General features: G+C 46.1%; 1 protein-coding gene across 1 annotated transcript in view; it reads left to right on the top strand.

The window, feature by feature from the left end:
* The window catches only part of SLC45A2 (solute carrier family 45 member 2), a 141,730-nt gene that overhangs the window by 29,543 nt on the left and 87,580 nt on the right, over window positions 1-24,607 (top strand). The window contains exon 3 of the mRNA XM_073681493.1: window positions 155-474. Within this exon, the coding sequence (XP_073537594.1) occupies window positions 155-474 (320 nt within the window). The remainder of the gene's footprint in view (window positions 1-154; window positions 475-24,607) is intronic.

The following is a 24,607-nucleotide window of genomic DNA, read 5'->3' as shown; positions in this document are numbered from 1 at the left end:
GGAAAATGAGCAGCTGTTGATCTTGAGAGCGATCAGATGATTTTTGGGCACCACTTTAATGGACAAGAGCCAATGTGATGGATTATGTTGGTGCTGTATAGATAATAGGCAATACATTCCCACCTGATAAACCTAATATCTGTTTGTCTTGCAGGACTAGGAGGAGCGCTGGGATATCTCACTGGAGCAATAGATTGGGGGTCCACGTTTCTCGGAAGATTGATGGGTTCAGAATTTCAGGTCATGTTTTTCTTCTCCGCTTTAGTCTTCGTCTTGTTCCTCGTCGTACATCTGTGCAGCATCCCAGAGACTCCGCTGAAAGACGAGACATCCGAAACCAAACTCCTTCTAAAACATGAAGGGTTTAATGTGTACGGATCCATAGACGGCGCTCAGAATAATAACATCGAGAAGAAGGAACTCCGAGTAAGATCTCTATCTATTGTAGAAGGCGAGGAAGAAGACGACACCAAGGTACGATTTATACATTGGAACGCTTTCATCTGACATCTCAAGCTGAGTGTTCTCTAGCCACAAATTCGTTACACGCTCTGACTTAAAGCTACGGATGACGGTCACGTGACACTTGATAAGGCGTCTGATAGGTGCCCTTTAAGCTCTTTCCACCTGGGGCCATAATATGTCATTCCAGGAAAATTCTATACTTTTACAGCACAGTGATGGTGTGGTGAGAAGAGCTTATGATAACCTCATCTGCAGATCAGCCAACACCCCACTCCAATGTCCGTGATCAGAGAGAATTCCAATCCCGGCTGTTAAGCCACTTAGGTCCCCACCTAAATTGGCAACAAATCAGTATCCTGCACTTATGACGGCAACTAACAATGACTCCCAGGTTTGCCATGTCCCATAGCCTTTTTGACTAAGGCAGAGCTAAGTTAATACATTGCAATCAAGAGATGAGAGAGACATGCTCATGAATCAAATCTCAAATTTTGAGAAATTTGACTCAAAGTCGATCCTCCCAGGATCGATCCGCTCATCTCTACTTTGGAAACATTTGCTAATTTGAGATGTTCATCTTGTGTCCTCTGTAAAAAGAGCCCATGTACCATAGAGGCAGATTATGGAGAGCAGGCCAAGCTGGGGCTGGTTATTGGCTGGCAAGGACTCTCCTCCCTAGAGGAACTGGATTTTTCACAGTAGGGTAGAGAATTGTCCAAAGGGTCATGGAAATAAGGTAAAGGGAAGGTCTTCAGACTTAATTGGCAAAAAAACTGCAGCCATGCAGCATAATGTACTGGTGGTTTGATCCAGGTGTCAAATTCTATGGGGGCATAAAATTTGGCCCCTTTCTTCTGCCTCCACTGTCAAAAGGTCCAGGACTCCACTGCCCTTGGCTATTTCTTCCTGGAGCAATGCTTGTGAGCTGTGAGTGCCAGTCCATCAGCCAGGAAGATGCCAATGCTCTCAGGGTAATGAAGTAAGCTTTGTCACCCTGGTCGCTGTCTTTGTCACACCGACTGCGGTCTTTGTCACCCTGGTCGCTATCTTTGTCACATCGATGGCTGTCGCTGCCTTTGTCACACCGTTTGCTGTCGCTGTCTTTGTCACCCTGACTGCTGTCTTTGTCACACCAGTCGCTGTCTTTGTCACACCAATTGCTGTCTTTGTCACACCGGTCGCTGTCTATGTCACCCTGGTCACTGTCTTTGTCACACCGACTGCTGTCTTTGTCACAACGGTCGCTGTTGCTGTCTTTGTCACCCTGGTCGCTGTCTTTGTCACCCTGGTCGCTGTCTTTGTCACCCTGGTCGCTGTCTTTGTCACCTTGGTCGCTGTCTTTGTCACCTTGGTCGCTGTCTATGTCACCTTGGTCGCTGTCTATGTCACCCTGGTCATTGTCTTTGTCACCTTGGTCGCTGTCTATGTCACCCTGGTCATTGTCTATGTCACCCTGGTCATTGTCTTTGTCACCCTGGTCGCTGTCTATGTCACCTTGGTCGCTGTCTATGTCATGGGCTGCACCACTCTGATTACTCATCTTGGCTATTTTGCCCTGCATAGACAGCAACACTACTGTATTGTGCAGATTTGTGAGAGGAGAGTTGGAAACCTGCTATGAGAGTGGTCTCGAAATAATATAAACTTAAAACACTAATATTATCATTTTTTATTTTTTTCAAGCCTTAAAAAAGAGCTAGAGCTAAGTCGAGGGTTAGGATTGGGGTAGAAAATAGTTAAATAAAAAAAGAAATAAAAAATAAAAATTTAGAACTTAATTAAAATGTTATGCCGGATTTAAAAAAAATAAATAAAAAAATCTAGAGGGTTAAAGGGTTACTTATAACTATACCAGGATTCTCATAAAGTACAATATATATCAATATATGTTCTTGGGGAATAAAGGTTTTAATACTGGACTAGTGGAAGGGAATCTGAGTTTTAGGGGGTGCAAAATACTTTTCTAGACCCAAGTGTTCGGGAAAACAGGCTACACCTGCGTAATTGGAGTGCTCATTTTGATCTTGGTAGGTGCCCACCTTTCTTCTATGTTCGCCCCTGTCCATGCACTGGTATGTAGGGGACACGTCCGATGCTTATTTTAGGGAAATCTCTAAAATTATACACAGAGCGTAAAGCCGTGTCCTATGCTTCTGTTTATTGTACAGTGCCAGATGTCAGCCATAGGTACCTTGCTTAAAAAATACACACACAAAAGTCATCGTCCATGGAGGGCATCTTTTCCCTCCGTATAGAAAAAGTGTAGCAGAGTATTCTTATGTGTTGAGAAAGTGTGAACTGAATGATATCTGCCCGGTGCGGGCTGCAGAATCCATCTATCGGGTGTACAGGGATCCATGGAGCCGCGCGCTGTGAGACTGAGCGTGTTGTGAATACCAAGCTCCTTTTATGAAGAGTCCTTCGTGGTTAATGTCGTCTATTAAAATCAATGGGAATAAACTCTCAGCAATCAACATCCATAAAGGCAGTGAAGTCTGCGGAGCGTTGTGTAATTAGCCACAGAGTGACTCACGCTGATGAGCACTGCTCGGTCTATGCCTTGTAGACAAGAGGTGCCGTTACCACCATTGTCTGCTCCATTCACTATAATAACAGACTCTCTTACACGGTGAAAGAGAATAAAGGATAAAAACTAAGAACTTCGTCGCCTCGGCCCACAGAGCGACCCGCCTGCGGTGTGTCATGGAAGTCTATCACTATATTTAACATCCATTTGCTCATGATTCGATTAGAGCACATGTGCGGTAAGCAGGGCTGAAATGCGGGGAAGATGGGGGTAGGCGGACACTTCAGGAATGGGGCACTATTTATGGACCAGATGAGCAAATAAATTCACAAACCTTGGGCCAACGACCACGTCAGTAGTCCAGATAGTTGGGAGGCCTGGAGATCTTGTCCCACATGCTGGTATCCCTGGCACCTTTTGTGATGTGTAGGCGTACACGTGATGTCATGCCAAGCCTAGTAATCAGAAAAGGAACTAGGGATGTAATTAGGTTGGAGGCCTTAAAGTGGGCACCGGACAAAGGTCTTGTAAATCTATTCCCTCAGCTCTACTCTTGTCTGTAGAACGGAGAAAGTGAGAATGACGATATTGTTATGTTCTGCTACCAGAGCTAAGGAAAGAGAGGAGATCTGTCCCTACGATAGAACTCAGCTTTATCCCTACGATGTAACAGGGGACCTGATCCTGCGATCAGACCTGCTAAAGTCCTAAGCTAGTCTGTACGGAGACCTATAGATGTGGGGAAGGAATCCCTACAAGTACTAAGGACTGGGAGGAAAATGGGACACCTCCTAACAGAAATAGTAGCAGACAGACAAACAAACAAAATATATAGAACACTGAGGTCCGTAGACCAAGCAAACTAACAGAGTTAGATACAGAGCACAGGCTAGCTAGAAAGTAGTTATACAATGAAGTCCAGCAAAGCCAGAAGGGCGGAGCAGGATTAAATAGGCCAACAAGGTCATGTGACCAGCAAAGGAAAAAACCTAAGAGCAAGGTTCTAACAGATATATATCTGATGGATTTGAGCTTCTCCGACAAAGAGAATGGGGGCTCAAGCAGAAGTCACACATGCGAAGCATTGCCCGTTCAAAGTCTATAGAATTAGCCGCTCCCCAATGTAGGATGTACCAATATGTCCTAGATTGGGTGCGGGGAATTGGGGAAGACTCTTATCACCTAAAATATATTGGATGACTCAGACCCATTTGTGGAGCTTATTTAGATGAAAGCCCAGCTTCAAACTTAGCAGGTAAAATGATGAGTTTTATGAGTTGTCCTGTCTGTACACCCTTTTGTGTCCTCTGTTATTTCTGTTAATGTCGATGATTATGGCTTTGTCACTCTGTCTCAACGACAGGAGGTCAGGGGCCTGAGCTGACCCTAAATGGGGGCCCTGACTAATCCCTCAACCTGGAGGTACTGTTAATGGTACAGAGGTCCAGGCCGCCAGCATAACCCTAAACTCCTGAATATCCCTGAACCTCAGTAATCTAGTCCTGAGAAGGACCCCGATCACAACAATGGGGAACAGGATAGAAAATGCCCAAACACAGTACTAAACAAACGAGACAGTACAAGGGGAAAACCAAAAACCACCTTGCATACAAAAACTCACACCACAATTACAGAGGGAACAACAACAGGTTAGGAGATAAATGATATAGGGAGGAAGGGAAGAAACCACACCGTATACTCTTCGCTCCGAACTCCACCAAACAACGATCTGCTCTGAAGGTCTGCAAGAAATGCTTTCACCGACAACTTCCCTATCAGACCAGCAGGTATTTGAAGGAATCCCAATCCAGCAGCATTAACTGCAGCTGGGCGAGGCTGAGCCTCGTCAAGCACAGAGGGAGAGAATTAACTCCCTCACTACCAAAACACAAAGCACCAAAAACTCAGCTGCGAGAAGTCAGGCTGTGTAGTCGCGACGATCTTCGTGGTGACACACCCGTGACAGTACCACCCCTTCTATGAGGGGCCTCCGGACCCTCAGGGCCAGGTTTATCCGGGTGAGTCGTGTGGAAGGCCCGAATTAACCGGTCTGCGTTAATATCTGACGCAGGAACCCACATTCTCTCCTCAGGACCATACCCTTTCCAATGAACCAGGTACTGAAGGGACCGGCGACTAAAACGTGAATCGATGACTTTCGATACCTGAAACTCCAAATTTCCATTGACCACCACTGGAGGAGGAGGTAAAGGTGACGGTATTATTGGCGCCACATACCTCTTAAGCAAAGATCTGTGGAACACGTTATGAATTTTAAACGTAGGGGGGAGGTCAAGACGGAATGCCACCGGATTAATTATAGAACTGATCCTGTACGGCCCGATGAACCTGGGACCCAGTTTCCAGGAGGGAACCTTGAGTTTTATATTCTTAGTAGACAACCATACCCGATCGTTCACACTTAGGTCCGGACCAGACACTCTCCTCCTATCAGCCATACGTTTGTATCGGTTCCCCATAGTACACAGATTATTCAGTACCCCTCTCCACACTGAAGCGAGTGATGACGAAAATCGTTCCTCCTCAGGAACCCCCGAAGAGCCCCCTCTACTGAAAGTACAAAACTGGGGGTGAAAACCATATGCCCCAAAAAACGGGGACTTACCAGTGGATTCGCTCTGCCTATTATTAAGAGCAAACTCCGCCAGAGGTAAGAAAGAAGCCCAGTCCTCCTGGTTCTCTGCCACAAAACACCGGAGATATGTCTCCAAACTCTGGTTCAGACGTTCTGTCTGACCATTGGTCTGAGGATGAAAAGCCGATGATAACGATAAATGCATCCCCCGCCGAATACAAAAAGCCTTCCAGAATTTGGACACAAGCTGAGACCCCCGATCCGACACCACATCGGAGGGTACCCCGTGAAGCCTCACAATCTCTCCAATGAACACCTGCGCAAGAGTTTTAGCATTAGGAAGAGCAGGAAGAGCGATAAAATGTGCCATCTTGCTGAACCTGTCTACTACAACGAGTATGACCGTTTTACCCGAGGACGGCGGGAGGTCCATAATAAAGTCCATAGACAGATGAGTCCAAGGACGCTCCGGGATCTTCAAAGGTAAGAGGGCCCCAGACGGACGGGTATGTGGGGTCTTAGAGCGCGCACAAACCCCACAGGACGCAACAACAGTTACCACCTCCTTATGTAAGTTAGGCCACCAAAACCGACGCGAGAGGAGATCCACAGTTGCTTTACTTTCTGGGTGTCCTGCCAAAGCTGAGTTATGGTGTGCCTCGATCACCTTTTGTCGTAGCTGATCTGGAACAAACAGTCTCCCTGGAGGTCCAACAGGGGCGTCCCCCTGAGCCTCCAATACCTTCTCCTCAAGCTCAGAGCATACTGCCGACACCACCACCCCCTCTTGAAGGATAGGAACCGGATCATCCGTATTCCCGGCCCCAGGGAAACTACGAGATAAGGCATCCGCCTTCACATTTTTTGACCCAGGACGATATGTAACGACAAAATTAAACCTGGTAAAAAACTATGACCACCTGGCTTGTCTGGGATTCAGACGTTTTGCGGACTCCAGATATAGCAGGTTCTTGTGATCGGTGATAACGGTGACCGGATGGACTGCCCCCTCCAAAAAATGGCGCCACTCTTCAAAAGCTAACTTAATGGCCAAGAGTTCCCTATTGCCGACATCGTAATTCCTCTCAGCGGACGACAATTTTTTGGAGAAAAAAGCGCACGGACGCCACTTACCAGGGGACGAACCTTGTGATAAAACTGCTCCCACCCCTACCTCAGAAGCGTCTACCTCTACAATGAACGGCTGTGACGCATCAGGTTGAATGAATATGGGTGCCGAGGCAAAACATTTTTTCAAGGAGGAGAAAGCTTGACAAGCCTTGTCAGACCACCTAGAAAAATCCGTCCCCTTTTTTGTCATGTCTGTGAGAGGTTTAACCATGGATGAGAAATTACGAATGAATTTCCAGTAATAATTAGCAAACCCCAGGAAACGTTGTAGTGCCTTAAGATTCTCTGGCAGATCCCACTCCAGAACTGCCCGCACTTTCCCTGGGTCCATACGAAAACCGGACGCTGACACCAGGAAACCTAAAAACTGGAGTTCCTCTATGGCGAACACACACTTCTCCCATTTGGTGTACAGTTTGTTATCCCGCAAGATCTGTAACACCTGCCTAACATGCTCCTGATGAGACACAAGATCAGGCGAGTAAATTAAGATGTCATCCAGATATATGACCACAAATTGACCCACCAGGTGGCGAAAAATGTCATTAACAAAGTGTTGGAACACCGCCGGGGCATTAGTCAGACCGAATGGCATGACAAGGTTCTCATAATGCCCCTCCGGAGTGTTAAACGCCGTCTTCCACTCATCCCCCTCCTTCATCCTAATCAGATTGTACGCCCCCCTGAGATCCAATTTAGAGAACCACTTGGCGCCCACGATCTGATTAAAGAGATCGGGGATAAGTGGGAGTGGATACGGATCTCAGACCGTAATCCGATTAAGTTCACGGAAATCCAGGCAAGGGCGTAGGCCTCCATCTTTCTTCTTCACAAAGAAGAACCCCGCGGCCACCGGGGAAGATGAAGGTCTAGTATGCCCCTTAGCCAGACTCTCTGAAATATAATCCTTCATGGCCTGCCTTTCCGGACCAGATAGGTTATACAACCTAGATTTAGGTAAATTGGCCCCAGGAAGCAATTTTACAGAACAGTCATACACGCGATGAGGAGGTAGTTCCTGACACCCTTTCTCCGAGAATACATCCTCAAAGTCCGCCAGAAATGGAGGTAAGACCCTAGGAGTGAGAGCACCGATGACCATATTCATGCAGTTTTTATTACAGAATTCACTCCATTGGCTTATCTCCCTGGATTGCCAATTAATAACCGGATTATGCTTAGTTAACCAAGGAAGGCCCAACACAATAGGAGTGGGAAGACCCTCCAACACGTAACAAGACACCAGTTCTTTATGTATCGCCCCCACTTGAAGATTTACGTTATGCACCACTTGCAAAAAACTTCCCTGACCGAGAGGCCTGGCGTCGATCGAAAATATAGGGATGGGTTTAGCCAACATATTCAATAGCATACCTTGAACCCGGGCAAACCGAGCGTCCACCAGATTAGCCCCGGCCCCACTATCTAGAAGAACAGATATCCTCTCAGTTCTCGTACCCACCACCACCTCCGCCGGCACGAGAAACTGAGACGAACCTAGGGACGAAATACCTACTCCCAGATTGCCGTCCACCACACAACCTGGGATCAACAGTTTTCCGACGACTCTTTACTCTGCAAAGGACGGGATGGACACCCCCCAATAAAATGTCCCTTTCTCCCGCAGAAGAAGCACCTTCCAGTCTTGTGGCGCACCGCCGGTCCCCTCCCCCGGAAAGATGTCCCTCCTAACTGCATAGGCTCCTCTGGACTGACCAGGGGAACCTCCATATGAGGGGACCTTGTAGGAGGTGGAGTCATCACAGGGAACGGAGTTATCCCGCACCTCTCCCGAAGCCGTCTGTCAATGCGAATAGCAAGGGCCATAGCGGCTTCCAGTGAGGCGGGAGGATCATACTGTGCCAACACATCCTTTAATTTGTCAGATAACCCTTGACAAAACTGGCTCCTAAAAGCCGGGTCATTCCACTGGGTGTCCGTGGCCCACCTACGGAACTCCGAACAGAATTCCTCCGCCGGACGATCTCCTTGGTGGATCCTACGTAACTTAGATTCAGCAAGGGAGATCCGATCCGGGTCATCATATACGAGTCCCAGAGCAGCGAAGAACCTATCCACTGACTGGAGAGCCGGGGAGCCCGGGGGAAGAGAGAACGCCCAAGATTGTGGGTCCCCTTGTAGGAGCGAGATGACAATTCCCACCCTTTGCTCCTCACTCCCCGATGACCGAGGCCGCAGCCGAAAGTACAACATGCATGCCTCCCGGAAAACAAAAAACTTGTCCCACCCCCCAGTGAACCTGTCAGGGAGAGCTACTTTAGGTTCTGGTCCGGCTTGCTCCTGGGGATACAAAACCTTGGACTTAACGTCCGCCAGCTCCATGGACAAACTCTGCAACTGCCGAGCAAGACTGGCTACTGGATCCATGGTGGCTGGAGAGAATTTTTTTTTTTTTTTTTTTGTGTGTCGGTCGGTGAAAATGTCACGCTGTCTCAACGTACAGGAGGTCAGGGGCCTGAGCTGACCCTAAACGGGGGCCCTGACTAATCCCTCAACCTGGAGGTACTGTTAATGGTACAGAGGTCCAGGCCACCAGCATAACCCTAAACTCCTGAATATCCCTGAACCTCAGTAATCTAGTCCTGAGAAGGACCCCGATCACAACAATGGGGAACAGGATAGAAAATGCCCAAACACAGTACTAAACAAACGAGACAGTACAAGGGGAAAACCAAAAACCACCTTGCATACAAAAACTCACACCACAATTACAGAGGGAACAACAACAGGTTAGGAGATAAATGATATAGGGAGGAAGGGAAGAAACCACACCGTATACTCTTCGCTCCGAACTCCACCAAACAACGATCTGCTCTGAAGGTCTGCAAGAAATGCTTTCACCGACAACTTCCCTATCAGACCAGCAGGTATTTGAAGGAAACCCAATCCAGCAGCATTAACTGCAGCTGGGCGAGGCTGAGCCTCCTCAAGCACAGAGGGAGAGAATTAACTCCCTCACTACCAAAACACAAAGCACCAAAAACTCAGCTGCGAGAAGTCAGGCTGTGTAGTCGCGACGATCTTCGTGGCGACACACCCGTGACAGGCTTACAGCCAATGAAAACACAAAAGTCATTAACTCAGTAAATTAGAGTAGTTAACAAAAAAACACCTGCAAAGGCTTCCTAAGCATTTAAAAAGATCCCTTAGTCTGTTTCAGTAGGCTCCACAATCATGGGGAAGACTGCTGACTTGACAGATGTCCAGAAGGCAGTCATTGACACACTCCACAAGGTCCCAGAGTCTGGGGGAAGAGTGGAGAGGCCACAATCCAAGCTGCTTGAGGTCTAGTGTGAAGTTTCCACAATCAGTGATGGTTTGGGGAGCCATGTCATCTGCTGGTGTAGGTCCACTGTGTTTTATCAAGACCAAAGTCAGCGCAGCCGTCTACCAGGAAATTTTAAAGCACTTCATGCTTCCCTCTGCCGACAAGCTTTTTGGAGATGGAAATGTTATTCTCCAGCAGGACTTGGCCCCTGTCCACACGGCCAAAAGTACCAACACCTGGTTTACACACAACAGTATCACTGTGCTTGATTGGCAGCAAACTCACCTGACCTTAACCCCATAGAGAATCTATTATAGAGAATCTATGGGGTATTGTCAAGAGGAAGATGAGAGACACCAGAGCCAACAATGCAGACGAGCTGAATGCTGCTATCAAAGCAACCAGGGCTTCCATAACACCTCAGCAGTGCCACAGGCTGATCGCCTCCATGCCACATTGCCGCATTGATGCAGTAATTGATGCAAAAGGAGCCCCGACCAAGTATTGAAGGCATTTACTGAACATACATTTCAGTAGGACAACATTTCAGATTTTAAAAACATTTTTCAAGCTGTTGTTATAAAGTATTCTAATTTACTGAGATAATGACTTTTGTGTTTTCATCGGCTGTAAGCCATAATCATCAACATTAACAGAAACAAACACTTGGAATAGATCACTCTGTTTGTAATAATTCTATATAATATATGAGTTTCACTTTTTGTATTGAAGAACTGAAATAAATGAACTTTTTGATGACATTCTAATTTAGTGAGATGCACCTGTATATATATGTGTGTGTATGCACCATGTTGTCTCGATGCAAAGAATACATACACCGCAAAAGTAGTAAACTAGAGCTGCTACTCTCAAAAATGTCCATGGACCATAGATAACTCTTCATCCTGTCTGGCATGGTCATTTGAGCATGTCAGCCCTACATAAAGCTGCCCCTGTCCCTAATTCCAGAACTTTGTGTCACCCAGGGGGAATATAGGGGGCTCGGTACTCGGGCCTTTTACCTTGTTTAGGAGGTCACGGCAGTCGGCTCGCGGGCCCGTACTCTGGGTCTCTCTTTAAAAAGGGGTTTTAGTATACAGTTTGTCTCGTGACGCCACCTGTGGTTTCCGGTAATGGTTACCGACGCTGCTGCAGACATCCGGGGGTGATGGGATGGCAGCTGGGATGTTTCTGCTCCCCACAGGCGGAGCAGACCCCCAGGACAGTGTACGCGCAGATGGTGGTGATGCTGGGGCTTGTAATGCAGGAGAGATGGTGCAACAGGGGATTCACTTCAGTACCTTTACTGGTGCGGATGTCAGGTACGGTCCAGGGTACTCGGTAGGAAGGGTACACTTCAGGACTTCTCACCAGTGAGCGGGTATAAGGCCTCCTCGTCCATGTCTACCTCTCTCTAAGCTCCTGGCCAGCCTGCAACTGGGCCTAGCTTCTGTGTCGTGCTGTTCCTTCACCTGTCGCTTGGTAGTAGGACCTTTTTCTGGCAACCACTATCCCTGGATGCCGGGGCCTTCATGGTTCCTAGTCCTGTAAAGGGTTTAGCTTCAGGTCGACCAGGGACTTGTAGTCCTCCTGGTATGCCGGTGATCCCTACTGGGTATAAAGGACCCTGTAGGCGCAGACCCGGTGTCCGGTTCATGTCTTGGGGTGAGCCTATGATGCTACTCTGCCCCCTCAACTCCTTTCTCCTCTCCTCTTTGCCTCCGGCCACACTCGGGGCCCTCAATAAAGCAGCAGATGTGCTGCGTCTTCGCTGCTCTCAGCGTCAGCACGCTCTCTAAACAACTAACTTCTGATTGAACTGCCTGGCTCCACCCTCCATATATATATCCCTAACAGGGCTCCCTCTGGTGGTATGAGGCGGAAGGGTGAAGGTGTTTGTTTGTAGTGAGGGCCTCTTGTGGAGAAGTCCATCCATGCACCCTTTTGGGTCCTGTGGTACCTGTAGTATAGCAGGGTGCCACATTTACAAAGGTCTGACAAGACCATTATCAAGTGAAGAAATGTGCAATTGTCTACAGATTCGCGAGTATTCAGAATTAGGAATGCCTGCCCATGATATTTTCTACGGGACTCTTTGACATCGGAAGATGCTGGTTTCTCTTCATGAGCTCAGATCAATGAGAATGTGGGAGCTTGTATGGTTGGTTATGCAAGGTGTTTGTATGGACCCATCTCCAACCTCTTTGGGCCAGGTAGAGGTCAATAGTAAATGACACCTAGAATATGGCGCCACACACACTCCATGGAAGGTCCATTGTATAAGATAAGAGAGGTACCCTGTGTTGGCAGTGGATCAGTCAGGATACTCTCAAACCGTGTTGACAACAGAACGAAGCTTTAATTAGCTATAAACAGGTACAGATATGATCGGCTTTGTGGAATCAGGAATATACATCTAATATATATAATTGTCTTATCCCGTCAGTCTGTTTGTCCAGGAAATCCCGCGTCGCTCATTGGTCCGGCCGCGGCCAATCAGCGATGCAGGATTTCAGAAAAAAGATGGCGGCCGTTAGCGGCTCATCTGCCGGACGGAGGTCAGCGGCGATGCAGCCGGGAGATGAGCGGCGCTAGCAGCAGAACTACCCCGACCGGCGGCGCCGCTGACCTCCATGCGGCTACGACCACTGATCTCCCGACGGCAAGTGTGAATGGAGGACTGGGGAGCGGCGCCGGTCGGGATGCATCTGCTGCGAGCAGCCGCTCATCTCCCAGCTGCTCGCAGCGGAAGTACCTGCACAGGCAGCGCCGGCCCCCGGTCCTCACTAATACGACGCTGATTGGTCGTGGCCGCCGCCCGCGACCAATCAGCGATTTGGGCGCCAAATTTAAACTCGCTCTCCAGTACTCCATAACACGGTTCGCTGATTGGTCGCGGCCGCCGGCCCCGACCAATCACCGATGTTGCTGCGAAATTTAAAACCCGCTTCTGTGATTGGTCGCGCCCAGCCGGCCGCGATCAATCAGCGACTGCCGCAGCACGTCCGCGAATTGGCGCCGGATTTTAAACACGCAGGCCACGGTCTGGAGATCAGCGGCGACGCAGCCGAGAGGTGAGCGGTGCCAGCCGCTCATCTCCCGGCTGCTCACAGCACAAGTACCCCGACCGGCGGCCTCGCTCCCCGATCCTCCCTTCACACTTGCCGTCGGGAGATCAGTGGCATTAGCCACTGATCTCCCGACGGTAGCCGCATGGAAGTCAGCGGCGATGCAGCCAGAAGTACCCCCACATCAACGCCACTCCCCGTTCTCAGTAACACCGGTCGCTGATTGGCCGCAGCCGCCGGCCGCGACCAATCAGCGATATGGGCGCCAAATTTAAACCCCGCTCTACTGATTAGTCGCGATCGCCGGCAGTGACCAATCAGCGATATTGGCGCCAAATTTAAACACCGCTTTGCTGATTGGTCGCGGTCGCGACTAATCAGCGATTTTGGCGCCAAATTTAAACACGCTCTCCAGTCCTCACTAACACGGTTCGCTGATTGGTTGCAGGCGGCGGCCGCGACCAATCAGCAGTATTGGCGCCAAATTTAAACCCCACTCTGCTGATTGGTCGCGTTCGCCGGCCGCGACCAATCATAATTATTGGCGCTAAATTTAAACAACGCTTTGATTATTGGTCGCGGTGGCCGGCCGCGACCAAGCAGCATTATTGGCGCCAAATTTAAACACCGCTTTGCTGATTCGTCGCGGCCGTGACCAATCACCATTATTGGTGCCAAATTTAAACACCGCTCTGCTGATTGCTCGCGACCGCCGGCCGCAACTAATCAGCATTATTGGCGCCAAATTTAAACCCCGCTCTGCTCATTAGTCGCTACCACCGGCCGCAACCAATCAGCGATTTTGGCGCCAAATTTAAACACGCTCTCCAGTCCTCACTAACACGGTTTGCTGATTGGTCGCGGCTGCCGCCTGCGACCAATCACTGATATTGCTGCCAAATTTAAACAACGCTTTGCTGATTGGTCGCGGTTGCCTGCCGCGACCAATCAGCGATTTTGGCGCCAAATTTAAACACCGCTCTGCTGATTGCGCCCGGTCGGCCACATGTATATTCTAGAATACCCGATGCGTTAGAATCGGGCCACCATCTAGTATATACTAAGTGTCTCTGTGCAGCATTAGCAGGCTGCTTCTCCTCTCATGCACAGACACAGGAAACTGAACACAGTCACATGGTCTTTTCTCTGTTTTCTCTGTGTGATCCTCTGGGAGTTTTTTTTAACTTTATAGACAATACACAAACCTAGCAATAGAACATTTTTCATACACCGGAATGGACTTGTTGCACTAAACATATTTCAACACCCCCACTCAACAACTACTTATCCTGTTAGTCCCATTGCGGTTTTGAAGTCCTCAAACTTGGCACTTGGCAATGGTTTTGTCATACCATCAGCTAACCTCTTGTCAGACTCACAATAGACTAACTCTAGTACACCACTTTCTACTAAGTCACGTAAGTGGTGATGTTTAACGTCGATGTGTTTAGTCCTTGCACTAATCTTCTCACTGCTGGCAAGTTTAGTACATCCTTGGTTGTCCTCATAGATAACTGTTGGCTGAGCTAGTGGCTTGCCGAAATCTTCCAAAAGTTGTTTCAACCAAATAACTTCTTGACTTGCATAAGCAGCTGACACATATTCTGCTTCTCGTGGACAGGCAGTTTTTGCATCTCTTGCCATGACTGTGGCTCTGATTCAGGAAGTGTTCTGACCATATAAGAAAGGCGTCCGGCTGGGATACCTTTGTTTGGTCTTTCTGATCTCCTGACTGGAGGTTGACTTGGTTCTCCTGTTTCTTTCTTGCTGGCTTCAGAGCTTATCCAGACTTCAGTGTTTTCTTTTTCAGTGTCTGAGTTTGGTTATTGAGATTCTTGTTCTTGGTTCTTGGCTTGAATGACTGGTGTAACTTCATGGAATTTGAGCGAAAAGGAGTTCTCATCAATCACTCCGTCTCTCCTGATTGTTACTGTGTTGGTCTCTGGGTGCAAGATTCTGTATCCCTTTTGAGTTTCGCTATAGCCCACCAGGACTCCTTGCTTTGCATGTGATTCCCACTTGGAACGTTTTTTCTTTGGGAACATACACAAACGTTTTGCTTCCAAATATCCTTAGGTGCTTCAAGTTAGGCTTCTCACAGTTCCATAGCTCGTATGGAGTTTTATTTGTGGCTTTCCCTGGCAGTCTGTTTTGAAGATAGCAAGCTGTCGTGATGGCTTCTCCCCAATACGTTGTAGGTAGAGATCGCATCAAACAACATACTTCTTCCACTTTCACAGAGAGTGCGGTTCTTTCTCTCTGCAATGCCATTCTGGGTTGTATGGGATGGTTAGTCTGCACCTTACCACTTGTATATTCAGTCCCATTATCTGCACGCAGGGCTTTTGGCATTCTTCCAAATTTGTTAAATACTACGGCAAGATATTCTTCAAGTTTCTGTGGAACTTCATCCTTACTGTGAAGCAGGTAGGCGACTGTATACCTGGAGTAGTCATCAATAAATTAAGGAAAGAGAAACAAAACAAAGCTTTAATTAGCTATAAACAGGTACAGATATGATCGGCTTTGTGGAATCAGGAATATACATATCTTAAGTGTCCCTGTGCAGCATCAGCAGGCTGCTTCTCCTCTCACGCACAGACACAGGAAACTGAACACAGTCACATGGTCTTCTCTGTGTGTGAGCCTCTGGGAGTTTTTTTTTTTAACTTTATAGACAATACACAAACTTAGCAATAGAACATTTACATACACAGGAATGGAGTTGTTGCACTAAACACATTCCTTGTGGTCAGGAGAAGTGATGGATAGTTGGGTGAAGTGCACAGCCCCCCTCTCCAGCGTGCTGCATGTGCCCCTAAATGCCGCTGTCATTAGTTAAATGCCGCTGTTAAATGCCGCGCTGGAATCGTGTCACTGGCTCCGCTCGATCACGAAAAATAGAGACGCTACGGATCTCAGAAAATGGTGCCTTTTTTTTTTTATACAAACTTTGGAATTTTTTTTCACCACTTAAATAAAAATGAACCTATACATTTTTGGCATCTACAAACTTGTAATGACCTGGAGAATTATAATTCCAGGTCAGTTTTAGAATTTAGCGAATGTGTTTTTTTTTTTTTTACCAAACAGTGGAATTGCACTTTCTTTGAATTTTTTGCCCATTTTCCAGTACACGATATGGTAAAACCAATGATGTTGTTAAAAAGTACAACTTGTCCCTCAAAAAATAAGCCCCCACATGGCCATATTGACCGAAAACTAAAAAAGTTATTGCTCTGGGAAGAAGAGGAGCAAAAAACGAAAAATGGCCCGGTCATGAAAGGGTTAAAGGGAGAAAATGGGGAGGATTCTAATCCTCCCCATTTTCTCCCTTTAAAATATTATTACAAACAATCATATTTGATTTGCCGCCTGACTGCCAAAATCTAAAATGATTTAAGCCATAAAATAAACACCACAAAGCAAAAAAAAAATTTGAAACTCCTGAATTGCCATTTTTCGGTCGCCGTGCCTCAAAAAATGCAATAAAAAGCAAACAAAACATTGTATGCGAGTCAAAATATTATCAATACATGCAAAAGCTTATGAAATACAAACCACCACACAGCTCCATCAATGGAAGAATAAAAGTTACAGATCTCAAAAACTTTGACACCAACCCATTTTTTTTTTCTGTTTCGGTTTTTAAGCAAATTTCAGAATTTTTTCACCACTAAAATACAGGTGCATCTCACAAAATTAGAATATCATCAAAAAGTTAATTTATTTCAGTTCTTCAATACAAAAAGTGAAACTAATATATTCTATAGTCATTACACACAGAGTGATCTATTCCAAGAGTTTATTTCTGTTGATGTTGATGATTATGGCTTACAGCTAATGAAAACACAAAAGTCATTATCTCAGTAAATTAGAATACTTTATAACAACAGCTTGAGAAATGTTTTTAAAATCCGAAATGTTGTCCTAGTGAAATGTCTGTTCAGTAAATGCCCTCAATACTTGGTCCGGCTCCTTTTGCATCAATTACTGCATCAATGTGGTATGGAGGCGATCAGCTTGTGGCACTGCTGAAGTGTTATGGATGCCCAGGTTGCTTTGATTCTCTATGGGGTTAAGGTCAGGTGAGTTTGCTGCCAATCAAGCACAGTGATACTGTTGTTTGTAAATCATGTATTGGTACTTTTGGCAGTGTGGACAGGGGCCAAGTCCTGCTGGAGAATGACATTTCCATCTCCATAAAACTTGTCGGCAGAGGGAAGCATGAAGTGCTGTAAAATGTCCTGGTAGACGGCTGCGCTGACTTTGGTCTTGATAAAACACAGTGGACCTACACCAGCAGATGACATGGCCCCCCCAAACCATCACTGATTGTGGAAACTTTACACCAGACCTCCAGCAGCTTGGATTGTGGCCTCTCCACTCTTCCTCCAGACTCTGGGACCTTGAGTTCCAAATGAAATGCAAAATTTACTTTCGTCTGAAAACAACTCCTTGGAGCACTGAGCAACAGTCCAGGTTTTTTTCTCCTTGGCCCAGGTAAGCCGCTTCTGGCATTGTCTATTGGTCATGAGTGGCTTGACACAAGGAATGCGACACTTGTAGCCCATGTCCTGGATACGTCTGTGTGTGGTGGCTCTTGAAGCAATGACTCCAGCAGCAGTCCACTGTTAGAACCCTCCTGTTTGTTTTTTCCATCTTGTGTTTTGCGGTCACCTGACCATCTGCCTTTATATTTCAGCTCCGCCCTTCTGGCTGTGCTGGACTTCAGTGCTTGACTGTTTCTCTAGCCTGGTGCTTTGGTGCCTTTCTCTGTCAAGTTCGCTTGGTCCTCTGGGACCTCTAGTACATTTTTGTCAGTTTGTCTTTTTGTGTTTTGCAACAACTTCTCTGTTTAGGAGGTGTCCCATTTTTGTCCCAGTCCTTAGTTCTTTTAGGGACCCCTCCCTTAATTCGATAGGTCTTCGTTCAGACTAGCTGAGTACTAAGGCGGGTCTGTTCACTAGGGATTCAGCTTAGTCTTTCTGTAGGGACAGCTTTCCCCTATCTTTCCTTAGTACATGTTGCAGATCATAACATCCACTCCTTTTGAATCTCCCCCAAATTTTTGAATGGCCTTTCTTAGCAATCCTTTCAAGGCTGTGGTTATCCCGGTTGCTTGTGCACCTTTTTCTACCACACTTTTTCCTTCCACTCAACTTTCCATTAATATGCTTGGATACAGCACTCTGTGAACATCCAGCTTCTTTAGCAATGACCTTTTGTGGCTTACCCTCCTTGTGGAGTGGGTCAATGACTGCCTTCTGGACATCTGTCAAGTCAGAAGTGTTCCCCATGATTGTGGAGCCTACTGAAACAGACTAAGGGACCTTTTTAAACACTTAGGAAGCATTTGCAGGTGTTTTTTTATTAATTATTCTAATTTACTGAGATAATGACTTTTGTGTTTTCATTGGCAGTAAGCCATAATCATCAACTTTAACAGAAATGAACACTTGGAATAGATCACTCTGTGTGTAATGACTCTATATAATATATGAGTTTCACTTTTTATATTGAATAACCGTTTGTGCAGACACATGCACATTTGTGGCCTGCTGGAGGTCATTTTGCAGGGCTCTGGCAGTGCTCCTCCTGTTCCTCCTTGCACAAAGGCAGAGGTAGTGGTCTTGCTGCTGGGTTGTTGCCCTCCTACAGCCCCCACCATGTCTCCTGGTGTACTGACCTGTCTCCTGGTAGCGCCTCCAGCCTCTGGACACTACGCTGACAGACACAGCAAACCTTCTTGCCACAGCTCGCATTGATGTGCCATCCTGGATGAGCTGCACTACTTGAGCAACTTCTGTGGGTTGTAGAGTCCGTCTCATGCTACCACAAGTGTGAAAGCTCAACCAACATTCAAAAGTGACCAAAACATCAGCCAGAAAGCATTGGTACTGAGATGTGGTCTGTGGTCCCCACCTGCAGGACCACTCCTTTATTGAGGGGGTCTTGATAATTGCCAATAATTTCCATCTATTGTCTATTCCATTTGCACAACAGCATGTGAAATTGATTGTCAATCAGTGTTGCTTCCTAAGTGGACAGTTTGATTTCACAGAAGTTTGATTTACTTGGAGTTATATTCTGTTGTTTAAGTGTTCCCTTTATTTTTTTTGAGCAGTGATATATATATATATATATATATATATATATATATATAATGTGTGTGTATATAGAAAAAAAACTTCACCAGCTTGGTACTGCTGTAATTGTCCTGATCTGGAGAATAATGTTAATGAGTAATTTTCATAAGGTGATTTTTAAAAGAACCCAAAAAAAACGACAGAATTGCATTTTATTCCCCATTTCAACACACCTGGAATTTTTTTTTTTTTCCAAAAGTAAAACCTCATATGCCTCTGCTGATAAAAAAGTTATGACTCTCGGAAGAAAAGGAAAAAGAACGAAAGCAAAGCAGAAAGAGCTTAATGGGGGAAAACTGCCAGGCTCTTCTGCCATTGGTGGGAAAAGTTAGCACCGAGTGGGGGGTGGGGTGGGTATTTGATTTTTGGCTAAGGACATCCTATTTTTTTGCACACCCTTCACATAGGGCTCCATTACTAAGTCAAGTGGAGGAGGCTCATAGGATCCAACTTCTCTATTGTATAAGCACAGAGGGTAAAGTCAGAGTCCTCACTGACGTTATTCCTATGGGAAACCCAAAGTATTGGACGATGTTTCAGCACATTGCGATACATGACAAATTCAGCTCGGCTACATCTGACATGCACAAATTTGCTTCTCCTGTAATTATAAACTCAATTGATGATCTCCAGTTGCCAACAATCAGCACTTGGGGAATAAAGATCTATTGTAGTTAAAGCACAGGGGAGAAGGACGAGAATGGGGGAGGATGGGCACAACAAGCTCGCTAATGATAGATTATCACAGGGTCAGATACTTTTTAGGGTTTTTCTTTTCTTTAACGCCTGAGGTGTGAGCCGCGGCAGAGCTCATTTTATCAGAAGCAGGAGTGTAAATCCCCTGGTGTCCAAGTGTACAGAAGTGTGAAATGAAAAAAGCACCCTAAGGCTGCGAAAACTTCCCGAAAGTGTAAAAAGCCAGACTTGTTCTTTATTAGCAGCCGACGCGCTTGTCTCGCTCAGTGTACTTGACATGATATTCTCTGCAGGATGTCAAGAAAACAAAGCACTTCACAGATAATATCCCACAGTACTCCAGTCTTTAAGGACCGTTTACTGACCCTTCATTTCATGCAGATAGCAAGTAAACACCTGACTCGAAGAGTTATATTGTGAGACAAAGCCTTTAAGGGGATCTCTAGAGTAGACAAACCCTTTAGGCTATGTGCCCACGATGCAGAAATGAAGCAGAAAATTTCTGCAGCATTTCTGCATCTCCCTGGCAGAAAAAACGCATGCAGATTGTACATGCAGATTGTGCATGCGTTTTTCCTGCAGAATACATGCGGATCCACATGCGGATTCACTTGCGTTTCCGCATGCAGATTGACAAGCTCTTTCCAGGCGATAGCATCACTTGGAAAGTGCTTGACAACTAGGTCACACTGTATAAATCCATGCAAACAGCATGGATTTATACAGTGTGAACCGTAAAAATTAAAACAAATAAAGCTATACTCACCCCCGATGCCCGGCGTGGCTGCAGCGCTGCTTCCTGGCTGGTTCCCGGCTGCCGACATATCGCGAGACAGAGCGGTGAAGGGCCTGCGGTCACATGACTGTGACGTCACCGCAGGTCCTCAAGCGATGCCGGCATTCAGAGAGAAGCCGCTGGACAGGTGAATATAAACTTTATTTGTTATTTTATTCTTTTTTTACAGGTACAATGGTACCCAGGTCTGGATGAGAGTCTCCTCTCCTCCAGAACTGGGTACCATCCGCACATAGAGACGCATAGAAGCCGCTTGTAAAAATGTACAGTCGCGGTTTCTATGCGTTTCAATGCAAGTCAATGGCGGGAGTTCCGCTGCACTTCCGCAAAATTAAATGACATGCTGCGGATTTTTGTACGCAGCATAAACGCTGCGGAAAAATCCGCAGCATGTGCATAGAACATGCGGAATCCCCTTGGGGACCATGGGGTGCGGATTACCTAGCGTTTTACAAGCGTTTCCGCTGCGGAAATTCCGCAGCATAAACGCTTGAAAAATGCTACGTGGGCACCCAGCCGAAATGCATTTGTCACACACCTGGGTAGAAGGAGAGTTGCTATAGAAGGTGGAGAGGAAGTAGTCGTATCTGGGTCTTGGTGACTAAGGGAGCTTAAAGGGGACCTATCACTTGCCATAAATATCTAACCCGGTATAAATGCCACTGTTCTCCTGAATTCAGCCTTGCTTTTCTTTTGTTTCTGTGCCTTAATGTTCCTGAGATATGGCCCTCTTTTCTCTGTATGTAAAATAAGTATTTTTCGTAAACAGGGCGTGGTCCCAAACTCTCCTCTGTGGGTGTCCTCTTCAGGACCACACCCACTTGCTAACAAGAAAAGCTTTACGTACAGAGAAAAAGGGGCCATATCTCAGGAATGGAGAGGGGTAGAAACAAAAGAAAAACATCAGCGGATTCAGGAGAACAGCCGTATTTGCACCAGGTAAAAAAAAATTACATACTTATGGTACGTGGCAGGTCTCCTTTTCGGCCCTTCAGCCACGCCACATAGAAGATGCCAATACTATAAATGCAGATGCTTCCCCAGCAGCTTCACCTGCTGCCATATTTATGCCCTGGATGTAGGCACATGTATATCTATATAGTTACAGTTATATGAAAAAGTTTGGGCACCCCTATTAATTTAACGCTTAATGTTTTATAAAAATTTGTGTTTTTGCAACAGCTATTTCAGTTTGATATATGTAATAACTGTTGGACACAGTAATGTTTCTGCCTTGAAATGAGGTTTATTGTACTAACAGAAAATGTGCAATCTGCATTCAAACAAAATTTGACAGGTGCATAAGTATGGGCACCCTTATCATTTTCTTGTTTTAAATACTCCTACCTACTTTTTACTGACTTACTAAAGCACTTTTTTTGGTTTTGTAACCTCATTGAGCTTTGAACTTCATAGCCAGGTGTATGCAATCATGAGAAAAGCTACTTAAAGTGGCCACTTGCAAGTTGTTCTCCTGTTTGAATCTCCTCTGAAGAGTGGCATCATTGGCTCCTCAAAACAACTGTCAAATGATCTGAAAACAAAGATTATTCAACATAGTTGTTCAGGGGAAGGATACAAAAAGCTGTCTCAGAGATTTAACCTGTCCGTTTCCACTGTGAGGAACATAGTAAGGAAATGGAAGAACACAGGGACAGTTCTTGTTAAGGCCAGAAGTGGCAGGCCAAGAAAAACATCAGAAAGGCAGAGAAGAAGAATGGTGAGATCAGTCAAGGACAATCCTCAGACCACCTCCAGAGAATTGCAGAATCAACTTGCTGCAGATGGTGTCACTGTGCATCGGTCAACTATACAACGCACTTTGCACAAGGAGAAGCTGTATGGGAGAGTGATGCGAAAGAAGCCGTTTCTGCAAGCACGCCACAAACAGAGTCGGCTGAGGTATGCAAAAGCACATTTGGAGAAGCCAATTTCTTTTTGGAAGAAGGTCCTGTGGACTGATGAAACCAAGATTGAGTTGTTTGGTCATACAAAAAGGCGTTATGCATGGCGGCAAAAAAACACAGCATTCCAAGAAAAACACTTGCTACCCACAGTAAAATTTGGTGGAGGTTCCATCATGCTTTGGGGCTGTGCGGCCAATGCGGGCACCGGGAATCTTGTTAAAGGTGAGGGACGCATGGATTCCACTCAGTATCAGCAGATTCTTGACAATAATGTTCAAGAATCAGTGACAAAGTTGAAGTTACGCAGGGGATGGATCTTTCAGCAAGACAATGATCCAAAACACCGCTCCAAGTCTACTCAGGCATTCATGCAGAGGAACAATTACAATGTTCTGCAATGGCCATCCCAGTCCCCAGACCTGAATATCATGGAACATCTGTGGGATCATTTGAAGAGGGCTGTCCATGCTCGGCGACCATCAAACTTAACTGAACTGGAATTGTTTTGTAAAGAGGAATGGTAAAAAGTACCTTCATCCAGGATCCAGGAAATCATTAAAAGCTACAGGAAGCGACTAGAGGCTGTTATTTTTGCAAAAGGAGGATCTACTAAATATTAATGTCACTTTTCTGGTGAGGTGCCCATACTTATGCACCTGTCAAATTTTGTTTGAATGCAGATTGCACATTTTCTGTTAGTACAATAAACCTCATTTCAAGGCAGAAACATTACTGTGTCCAACAGTTATTACATATATCAAACTGAAATAGCTGTTGCAAAAACACCAATTTTTATAAAACAATAAGCTTAAGATTAATAGGGGTGCCCAAACTTTTTCATATAACTGTGTGGGGGTCGTGATGACATTCCACTCGTCCTCTAGTCACTCCAAATTCAAACTATGAGCATGGGTCAACCATTCAAAGAATGAGTCAGACAACAAGCTGGTTCAAGCTCAGAGCATGCTCAGAAGACTACTACAGTCAACGTCCTCAGCATTGTTCTGAATTTATTTTTTACATGCACAAATCTAAATACACTACATAATGGGAGGGGAAAGGGGTTGTCCGGGGCGGGGTAAGCCATGAAAGTCCAATGTCTGGCCACTCCTGATTGGTCCACATCTCCTTATCTCAGTCTCTGGGCAGATATTGCAGCCGTCAGCTTATAATCTTGTTTCGTTTCTCTGAAATAAGTCTTGGCAACGCTGGAAATGTCTTAGTTTAAGTTTCGATTTGAGTATTACGTAGCAAGGAAAGCTTATTGTTATATGACACAAAATGGTGGTTAGTACATTAGCAAAAAATCGTATAAAAGTTACAAAAGTATAAAAGTTACAAATATATATATTCTCTTTTACCCCGACATTCCCCCCTAAACACTAAGCTTTCCTTTGCTTTGGGGCCTTTGAGACTGTCCATGTGTGGGGAGAGGGGAGGTGGATTTCTTCACCCAATCATCTTAGAAGCTGCCCCCTTATGGGACGCCCCCAGACAATCGAGCCCTACCCTAAATGACACATGGAGTTCTCCCAACTGATCCTAAACTGAATCTTTCAATTGAACTTTGTTATGGGGGGTCTGGTTAGACTTGTTCAAAGAAGTGTATTTCTCTATATAAGGGGACTATGCAGCACAGGACCACCAGGCCCAATACTAGTAGGCCTCCCATTACTAGACAAACTTGTTGGAAGAATCCCTTGAGCCCTCCCAACCAACTTGAGAAAAAGGAGGTATCTACCCCTGTGTGGTAGCTGTCCACCCTGGGACAGACAGTAAGCATATGGAAAGGATATAGAAGAACGTAGTCATCTTTTATAGACTCGTTCTGTCTCTCGTGCAGTGGGAGGCGTGAATCCAGGTGCTCTTGCCCTCAAGCTTCAGAGCCGTCGGGGTGGTGAGAAGCACAGTGTACGGTCCCTCGAACCGCGGCTGGAGGCAGTCTTTCCGGACAAACTTCTTCACATACACTAGATCGCCTGG

Source organism: Phyllobates terribilis, unplaced genomic scaffold (assembly GCF_046119375.1).
Source record: "Phyllobates terribilis strain yellow unplaced genomic scaffold, ASM4611937v1 Scaffold_1__5_contigs__length_1240528914, whole genome shotgun sequence".
In the NCBI taxonomy this organism is placed as follows: Eukaryota; Metazoa; Chordata; class Amphibia; order Anura; family Dendrobatidae; genus Phyllobates; species Phyllobates terribilis.
The sequence above is the reverse complement of the archived record's forward strand: the minus strand, read 5'-3'. Positions and strand labels throughout refer to the sequence as shown.